The sequence below is a fragment of the Euwallacea similis genome, chromosome 1 (assembly GCF_039881205.1).
Source record: "Euwallacea similis isolate ESF13 chromosome 1, ESF131.1, whole genome shotgun sequence".
In the NCBI taxonomy this organism is placed as follows: Eukaryota; Metazoa; Arthropoda; class Insecta; order Coleoptera; family Curculionidae; genus Euwallacea; species Euwallacea similis.
Window position 1 is genome coordinate 3,131,624 of NC_089609.1, and position 10,132 is coordinate 3,141,755.

General features: G+C 33.5%; 1 protein-coding gene across 2 annotated transcripts; it reads left to right on the top strand.

Moving 5' to 3' along the window:
* The first annotated feature begins 2,387 nt into the window (after window positions 1–2,387).
* Window positions 2,388–9,920, top strand: LOC136419233 (uncharacterized). Of its 2 annotated transcripts, none has more exons than XM_066405441.1 (3): window positions 2,388–2,512; window positions 6,320–6,718; window positions 7,483–9,920. In XM_066405441.1, exons 2-3 carry the CDS (start codon window positions 6,344–6,346, stop codon window positions 8,221–8,223), a joined length of 1,116 nt encoding a protein of 371 aa, XP_066261538.1. In that variant the 5' UTR covers window positions 2,388–2,512; window positions 6,320–6,343; the 3' UTR covers window positions 8,224–9,920. The 2 variants fall into 2 exon arrangements, with proteins under 2 accessions (XP_066261538.1, XP_066261547.1); XM_066405450.1 differs by lacking the exon at window positions 2,388–2,512 and adding an exon at window positions 3,402–3,531.
* The last annotated feature ends 212 nt before the right edge of the window (window positions 9,921–10,132 follow it).

Sequence of the window (10,132 nt, forward strand, 5' to 3'; positions counted from 1 at the left end):
AATTTATTTTCAACAATTTGTAAGTAATGTTTCCATACTTATGTTCGGTCAATTTATAGATTTTTCACAATATTGTTTTTTTTGAGACTGATAAATATATTAATATATTCTATATTAATATTCTAGATATAGCAGATATTCCAAAAAAGGACTTTTTTCTTGACGGATATTTATTGTTACGTATTGAATAAAATTGCTTTAAAAAATAGAAAATGTTTCCATACTTTTGTTCGCCACTGTATATCCGGCATAGTCGAGATTTCAGTATCCCTTATTTTCTCAAAAGATTGGTAGAATTGACCTTTTTTTAGCCTTGGACTGATTATAGGGTGAATCTGCTATCTCTTTTTTTTGTTATTTTTTTAAATAGTTTAAAGAGTAAAGCAATAACGCGCAGTTTCTATTAAGTCCATTTCGTTTATCTCGTCCCCAATGTAGAATTGGACTATTCCGCGAACATCTTGAACTAACCGATAAATAATCGGATACAAAAAATTAGCCGATTTTTAATCGTTCATGCGGACCCAGCTCTGTTTCTTATCTTTTTAGAGCATGACGTTTAGTCGGAAAGCGAGATGGATCTTTTATTGGTATGTTGCAGTTATACCGATTTGCGGAACGAGATTGTACTTAAATTCTACTTCTTACAAAGAAAAGGGATGGAAGTTTTATGATACAAAGCCACATGTTTTTCAGGATAACGGATACTGAAATCTAACTATGCCGGGCATACGGCTAAAAAATGGTAATGTACAGAGGCGTAACATGAGGATACCTTGCACAAGAAATATATTTGAAATTACCTAAAATAGTTTTATTTACTGACCGATATTGTACCTATAAGACGCAGGGTGCCCTAAGGAATTTCAAGATATTATGTTTATTCTAGTATCGCCAGTTGAACTGGAAACAGGAATTTGTGAGGAAAAAGGACCGCACAAGGTTCAATATGCCTTCGACAAAGACCAACGAAGTACCACAAAGGTAGCGAAATCGATACTAATCTAAACATCGAAGTGGAGACGCCAGCCGGTATTTTTTTAAATATTTTAGACTAACTTCGCCCGCTTCGTTCGTCTTTGTCTCGGGTATACTAAACCTTATGCGGTCCTTCTCCCACTCGCACAATCCCTATGCTTCAACTTCAACTGGTGGTACCTGTATTTTTGCATACATGAAATGTTTAAGATACTACACACAAAATATATGTATGTCAGACTAAGTTTTTTTTTAAATAAAACAAATGTAAGTCTCTGGAACACTACTTTATTTTTAAAAATTGAGAAAGGAATGTTTCCCAACGCAATGTGACATAGCTACACCTGAACGCATGTATTTACATTGAAAAGAATTAATAAACCCAATTCCGTCGTTTTGTCACACTTACAAACCCTCCATCACTTTTTCTCACACTTACGTTAAAATTAATTAATGAGCAAACCCTCTGTAAAGCACCCCGGCTTACGCATACGTATTATTATATCATATATGTATTAACCTCTTACATTATTTCTTGTACTATTTTCTCATGGAAACCTAAGGACAATATTAGAACTTAATTAGAATGTATGTCTACGTAGAAACACAATTCCTTTGTCTGATATAAGCAACCCATCAAATTGTAATTAGCTGAGACTCAAAGTCTCAGTACTGTTTAAGGTTCAAACTACCCTTATTGATGTACTTTAGCAAAGTCCACGTAGATATCATTTATATAAATAGGGCAGTCAAGCAGTTAAGATATAGTCCAGCAGAAACCTTCAGACTCATCTTCACAAAACACTTACATAAAAAGGGTCTTTACGCCTCGCTCCCGCTCTTGTATTATCGAGAAGTTAATAAAGTGTTATATTTTTGACTCGCGTATAGTTATTCCAACCCGGCACATTACACCTCTATCATCTTCTGTATGGAAGCTCACCTATATTTAGAGTAATAATCAGGTTGAAAGAAGGTAAAAAAAACCCTCGTAGGAAACTATTGACCATTCGCTAATGATTATTGATTTCACCCGCTTTGCTGTTGCTGAAACGGATTCATATCATGATAAATAACCATTGAAAATATTTATGTTTATTAAAGTACCTACGAGATCGGAAATACTATACTTAATATTACTGTCACAATGTGGGTAACGCCCTGCGTCTCAATCAGGTAAAGATCTTAAATATTCACGGACTTTATTTTTATTGGAGGGGCCAGAAGATAGATATAGCCAAATGTTCCTTATACCATATTACCGCACTGTTTCCCAGATGGTGATAAAACATTGAACTAAATTTTATGTTCAAAAGGTTACCAGGAAAAAGAATACCTGGTTTAAATTTTTACAAAAGAGCCATAAATAATCCAGATACCAGTCCCTAGAACATTAGTCATTTAGATGGCACAGTTGAGGACGTAAGCATTTTATGCCAGACCTCTTCAATGAACTAGACAGTGCGTTTCATACATCGGATTTGTTATTGCCTTGAGAAAGATCAGCAAAATAGACATTAAAAGCTTTGTTCAGGTATGTAGATTACAATTAAGTTTGAAAGAAACATCTCTTTGGTTGTTAATTTAGCTAGATTTGCTTATTTTTTTAGATTTTTATGTTCAGTAGACCTAACAAAAAAAAAACGTACAAATCCCCGCTGTTAGGAAACATTCGAAGAGGCGCTTCACGTGTTTCCAAAAACATTAAAAAAAAAATCTTATTAGTATGCTCATTTGAAAATTATTGCATTAATTTCAAATTTCTACAAAGACGCATTAAACCCTAACTAATTATAGAATAGCGCGATCCGGATAAATGTATGTACTTTCCTATATTTTATGCAAAAGTATGCAAGCGTTCTACTATGAAGTAGTATTTCACTAGTTCATTCTCAGCCGACGCACATGGCACGCCCTCATCCATGTGGGGGCCATAGTTCTATAAACAATTCCAACTTTTCAAATTCCAAAAACTGCTCAAGAAAGATGTGACAAATAGGAAATGAAAGAAGGAATATATTTAGACACAACTATAGGAAAAACATACAATTTGTTCTGCAAATCGACATAATTCCAAAATTCTGTAAAAGTTTTGTTTGTTAAGCCAAGGATTCCCCGGTTAAGGCGCCAGCGCATTGATGTAAATGTCATGAGCGGCGTTGCCAGCTTCTCCACAGTGTTGGTTTTAGTGCAGTAGACGCAGTTATCTTAAGTTCCCAAAAAGTGCGACAAAGAAAGAATAACACAGAGCAGCTTAGTGGAAGCGAGACGCAAGAAAAAACAAAGAAACTGACACCTTTTTGGTCGTTTCTCCTTGTTTACTTTTTTCCCGGCTCGTCGGTGTCGTTGATTCAATGATTTATAAATCAAAGGAGGCGAACGTGTTAATGAAGACAAAAGTGATTCGCACATCATATACTTCAAGTGACTAAGTGACTAGTGGCAAGTTTGTGTGTGAGGTTATGATATCTTGCATATTATATGACCAGCATAGTTGAATATATGCTTGTACTACAATTTTGCAAAATGTTATAACATTGAACATTATTCTAGGTATATTTCTCCATTTATTACATATTATTTAAAAAAGTTATTGCGGTATTTTTTCAAAAACATTTTAAAGTCTTGTCCCATTCAAATTTTCCTTCTTCTCATGTTAGTTCAAATTTCATTTAGTGAGATCTTCACTCCCCTAGGGCTGATTGCTGAGGTATTTCCAAGTACACCACACGAAAGGTGTTTCAAGTTATTTTGGAGCTTTGTGAAGTACATATTTCAATGTATTTCAAAAGTATTCTGAGCAATTTATATTCTATATATGTATATTTTGGTATCGAAAAAATTCCTCAACAATCTGTCTCTTGTTCTTTCCATGGACATCTTTCTTGTAAAAATAATCATCAAAATTGGGGTACATAGCCTGGTAAAGAGACTGTCACATCAGCACATTGTTGTATAGTAAATATGTTTTTATCCTGATTTAACTCAACCTTTTCACCAAAATCTTCAAATTTGCAAGAGAGTTATTTGGACTGTTTAGATCTGGATATCTGCCCAAATAACGACCCATCCCTGTTCTTTTCACCTGCAGGGCCTTACCTCTAAAGACCCTCAGAGTTCTATACTGGTAAGATGTAAGGAGGAATCATTAGTAGTAAGAAAATTCATAAGTCAAGAATGAACATTTTATTAGAATAAAGTTTTACACAGGGTGAATTATTCTTCTTTTAATAGGGTTGCCATAGGGTCAACTGAGTCCTTCACATTGTACGAAAGAAAAAATTTAAACAGATTTGGATTTATCGTTCCAAAAAATCCTTAAGTAGGGAAATTGGCTCAGTTACTGTCATTACATAAGAAAAACTGAAAAAAACCCTCAAACATCAAATCAAAAGTCTCCAACTTAGAGAAATAAACAGATTAATTTTTACAATATTCTACATTATCAGATAAAATCAATGATACAAATTTAAAAAAAGACAGTATTTCTATCCCAAAAAACTGGAAATTGTCATTTTTGATGGGTGTTCCCAGTAGGTGCTTTTTAAGAATATCTCCTAAAAAAATCCTAAAAAGATTTGATAAAATAAGTATCTTGTTTTTTTTTATAGCCTTCACCACTAGGTCATAGCTACTCAGCTAAAGAGCCATCAATGGCAAGGCAAAAAAGATAAAAATGATTTTGATTATTATTTTGCCTTTCAGCCTTGAATTAGATACGCTATTAGTTCGATACTACATGGTCGCATATTTTCTGTTAAAGCTGACATAAATTTGTTAATCCTTAATCAAACATGTCTAATAAATATTTACCATATCTTCCTTTTTTTTGTAACACGTCTTCCTGGGAAGGAAATCCCCGAATAGAGGGACTTAAATTTATTAGCTTTAAGAAATAGATTAAGCCACTAACGTAGACATCACCCTAAACACCCTCAGTGGACCAACTACAAAATACAGCCTTGTTTTGTAAACGTTCCATTGGGTACTTTTTCTAATCTTATAAATGTGTATTGGAAAGCTTAAACGCCGCTTCGGTTTTTAAAACGTAATTCTATTTCATAGTTTAGGCAAGTTAAGGAATATCTATATTTTTGGAAGGTTCAAGTTAACTATAAGTGTGTGTAAGTTTCAAGTTTTCTCTTCGAATTTTTATGAATTTTTCTAGTAACGATACACGTACAGAATTTTGGCTGGTGTCACCAAAACTGTTAATTAGTGAACATTTCTTATTAGGTACTCGGCATTAAATTAAAAATACTCAAATTCGTTTTTAGACTCATATTTGCTTAAAAATTTATTTCTGTGTTAATTAACTTTATAAAAGCACCTTAACAAATTAACCTGAATATTACCTCGGAAGTGCAGAAATTCAAAAAAATTTGGAAACATTGAAAGTTGCTCCAGAAACTTGAAAATTGGTATCTGAATAGAAAATAATCATTTTATGAACTTTTTCCTTTATGTTTTTTTTTAAATTTTAATTTCTTTGTAAAAAATTGCTATTTAACAGCTATAGATAAACAATAATTGGTTTTTTGATTTGAATAATAATTTTATAGATTTAGAGTAGCACAAAGAGTAACACTGGACAGTGCAGTGTTGTTGGTCAGTTATGAGGGTAACGCTATTCTTTACCTTCACCATTCCAAGAATGTTTTTATTTATTTTGGAATATTGTAAATGTTATTTTAAGGGTAGTCTGATGTATCAAATATGTCTCACGTTTCCCATCGTTTTAGGCTTATCGGTATTGGAATGTAAACAGGATAATTTTGTAATGTATGATAAATGTAACTACAGTGAAAGTTATCTATAGTGGTATTTGCTGAATCTAGATTTGCCATACTAACATTTAAATATATCTAAAACAGGGCTGCTAACCAGGCGGATATTAAGTTATTTTCTGACTTTTCCATATACTGTATTTTCTAATATTGCATTATTAATTAGTTTTAAAAGATTTTTTTGAAATTTATTGATATCATTTTTTGGTTCGATTATTCAAATCGATGTACGGTTTCAACCATGGAGATCGTTTAAATTGGGCCCTCTGAATTTTTTGTAGTTTGAGTTGATGATGTAATATTTGTTTTAGATCTCTATAGTGTGTTATATATTTTTCTTTAGAATATAAGGCAGACATCAATTTACTTGTTTACATCTACTTTAGAATATATCCTTCGTCTATGCTTCAGCTTTCTTTAGGTTCGTATCACCCTTCAGATTAATGTCTCGATTGTGAAAAACGGGGAACAAATTGTACTATTTGAAGGAGAAATCTACCATCTTCTGCACAATTCAAATCTAATTCCCACCTTTACGTCAATTTTTCTTGCAGATGAAGAAAATCAAATAATCGAAAATGAATTCGGAACATGACGAATTTGAAAATTTCCTATTGGAATATTGTGAAACGACTGTGGTTCCAGCGGAAGAAGTTTCACTTCCTCTTACACTTCGAAACTATGAACGAACGACACGGGCAAACAAAGGGGGCAGCATCTTCTATGATGATGAGAGCAGTATACCATGGACAAGTGATCAGAATAATATAAACTCAACTAATGTATCTGTTGGACCTCTTCAAGCTTACCAGGATGCAATGTTATTTGAAGAACCAGTAATTCGAGTGACATATGGACGTGGCAGAGGAAGCTGGAATAGATGTCATAGGCCTGGCGACGGCTTAAAATCGCTTTCTGATGATGATCTTCAAATACAGAAGTACATCCGAATGGTAGGTGTGTCTATTGGATAAATGGTATCTTTGGCATCGATAATAAAAGAAACTCCACTAGCTCTTTGGGCAATAGCACAAATAAGTATTACAATGTTGGTAAAATTAGGCAAAACTCGCTAAATTTTAATACAAATTTAGATTTCTAAATTACGTAGTCGAGTTTCTTTCGGAGTGTTGAGAAAAACTCACAATTTCGCAAAAACATGTTTAGAATTAAAAAAAATCACGGTTCTAAAAACATTCCATGCAGTATCTTCATCTTTACCTGTACATTAATGTTAATAATTTTTTTGTGTCGTTTACACCTGACCTTTTGTGGGTTCTACTATCTATCACACTTGATAATCTTTCGTAAGTTCTTCTGCAAAATTACCATTGAACACTTTGTTGAAAGCAGAATATATTTGATGTAAACCTACCAAGGTCACTCTCTCTTTCGACTTGTGATTTTGAATTAAAATGCATTATGACTTAAAGATCACTTTAAATCATAATCTAGGCTTTGACTTAAGCCCGTCATATTGACGTGAGTGAGACGTCATGTTTGAAGAGATTTCCCAATCGCACCTGCCGTAATCCTATCGTCATACTGACGTCAATGTTTTATTTCGGTGTTGTATTTATTAGGAAATCAGATATTTTGCAAAAATATGGCAATTTTTCTTTCACATGTTTCCCAATTGATAAATTATTATGCAATGTCCTAATATTGCGTGATTCCCTATAAGATAAAAAAATGTATCTATTTGGTCAATAATTAGGTCGCCCCCATAGGGTACAGAAACGAAGTGACTGAAAATGCAGTTTGGACAATCCACAAATTGAAAAAGGAGGAGAAAAAGCTTAAGGAAAAGAGTAAAGAATCAACGCCGGAAAGCTCAAACACGCCCTCATCAAGTCCCAGTAGTACATCAAAAATAATTGATCACTTTTCCAAATTTTCAATAAATTCCAGCAGTAAATGCAGCGATACCGACAACATTGAGAGTTCCGATTATTTGAGTGCCTTGGAGGACACCAGTTCATATCTGACCTCTGACAAAAACGAAGAGCAACCGAAAGAATCAAAAATTACTTCAACTCAGCCAAATTCAAATGACTTCGTAGGACCACTTGTACAGGAATCTACCGTAGAATCATCAAAATCTGTACCAAGCATCAGTGAGCTTCTGCGTAGGACCATGGAGCAGCGCAGGAAAAGTTTGCAAATCGCTAAAGCGGAAAAAGAGGCGCAGAAAGAAGAAGAAGAACGAGCCTCACGTAAGGCCATTGAGGAATTACTAAAGGAAGATCTGAAACAAGAGGAATTGAGAAAAAATACAACACATAGATCTCGGTTCATAAAAAATTCAAGCAGTACTAACCATTCGCAATCAGAAAAACAAGTTTTGAATGGGCGACAAGGTAATGATTCTCCTCACTTTGTGTGGCATCGAAACCCAATAAAGAGGCAACAGAACAAGTTTCTGAATAATTTAGATGATTTCCCTTATCTTAAGTGAATTTGAATCAGATGGATCTTGCGTACTTTTTTTTATGTTCATACCACAATTTTGAAACTTGTTCAGGTACACTTTGGCTCATCAGTGATTTTTCGCTATACTTACAGTAAATTTAACTTAGGGCCAAATTATGGAACTTTAGCAGGAGATAAGCTTCTGTGGAAACAGCAGAATAAATCATTGACAATTCTTTATTTCCAAGTTAAGTTTGCTCTCTTGATAAGTTTAATAATATGATAAATACTTCCTTTATTTTAACCCATTTTGACCAAACATTACTGATAGGTACATTCCATACAAATCTAGAAACTAACAATGGTCAATCTTAATCTTCTTGATGAAGCTATCTGGACTTTTTTTACCTCAGTGGCCTAAATTCCGAAGACTAGGCCGTTTTCCGACCCCCTAAATCACAAGCATGCTTCCAACTAGAGTCTGTACATTTGTTGGCCATCATTGTAGTACCACCATGTAGACCTGCTCAAACCTACCTTATGATTTTAAATACTATTTTATACTATCTAGAAATAGGGGTTTGTTCAGCCTGAGAGTGTCTCAGACCCGTCGGACTTGAAGGAAAAAGTTGGATATTCATAATGTAGAATTTTTAGTTAATTGAATGATCCTTTCAAATTACTCACAAGTGGTCCCATGACACCCCCCCCCCCCCCCCCCCCCACTTCAACTTTACTCTATCAACAAATAAATCAATTAAATACTTATATAAATAATTAAAAATGTTATAGTAAAGAAAATGGAGGCTTTTAAAATTCGTAAAACTCCATCTGCCCTAAATCATTAAACCAACTCAAAATAAAGATAGAATTGTCTTACGCTTGTGATGCCCCAGGGTCTTGGTGCCACTACTTACATTATAAGTCCTTTAGAACGTTCTAGGGAAACCCACAAGTTACCCATACACTTTTGTACACACCATATTACTTTCTAGTATCACCATTTTTCAATATTAAGGTTGATGTTCTTTAAACGTCGTCCTTTTCTCTACGCATTCCAGAATATAGTTTCCAGAATTTTATTTTTTGGATAAAGGTTAAAAATCAGTTACCCCATAGATATTTCAAACTAAAAGGGCTATTCCATGATGTATTTTGTTTGGATAAGATTTGTACTTACTTTTGTTAAGTTAGTTAATTTTCTTGTTGTTTTTAAACACTTTTTCCAGAATTTCCTATCTGCTCTCTAAATAATGTGCTCAATTTTAGAGATAGTTTTATCCGTTTAGTGATATTACATACAGTAGAGGAGAATCCTGAAACTGCCAATGCTGCCGTAACAATGTCCCATAATTCAAAATTGTGGGTAATAACAACATCTCATGTATAAGTATTCAAAGAAAAATCAGGTTTCCGCAAATTTATAACAATTACTGACTAATATATCACTAAAGATTCGTAACTGCTTTTAGAAAAAGTAAGTTATGTGTTAACGTATTTTTAAGTAATTGATCAAAATTTCTGGCAAAGTGGTAGTTAGGAATTAAGATGGTTGAACCCTGCTTTGATTCACGTTTGTCAATGTTTTAGTATTGGGTTTTGGATTGTTTTAGTACTGTTATTACACTGAATTATTGTATGAACTACCTCTTTTCTGGTAATTCGATCAATTGGTAACAAGTTAAGGTAAACTTAAAAGGATTTTTTCTATGTCTCCAAGTACCAAAAAATGTTTTAAACAATATAATGTTAATTTTTGCATATAAAATTTTGTTCCTATGCTAAGGTCTTTGGTATTAAAATAAAATGTTGTTTTATAACAGATGAATTTAATTCAGACGTATAAAGGTACGTTATCATGATATCGTGAAGTATTGGGGCTAAATTAGGGAGAGTATCCAACTTACATTGTCCCTAATTTGGTCACTAGTTGTTGTAACATGTTGAAAAGTAAG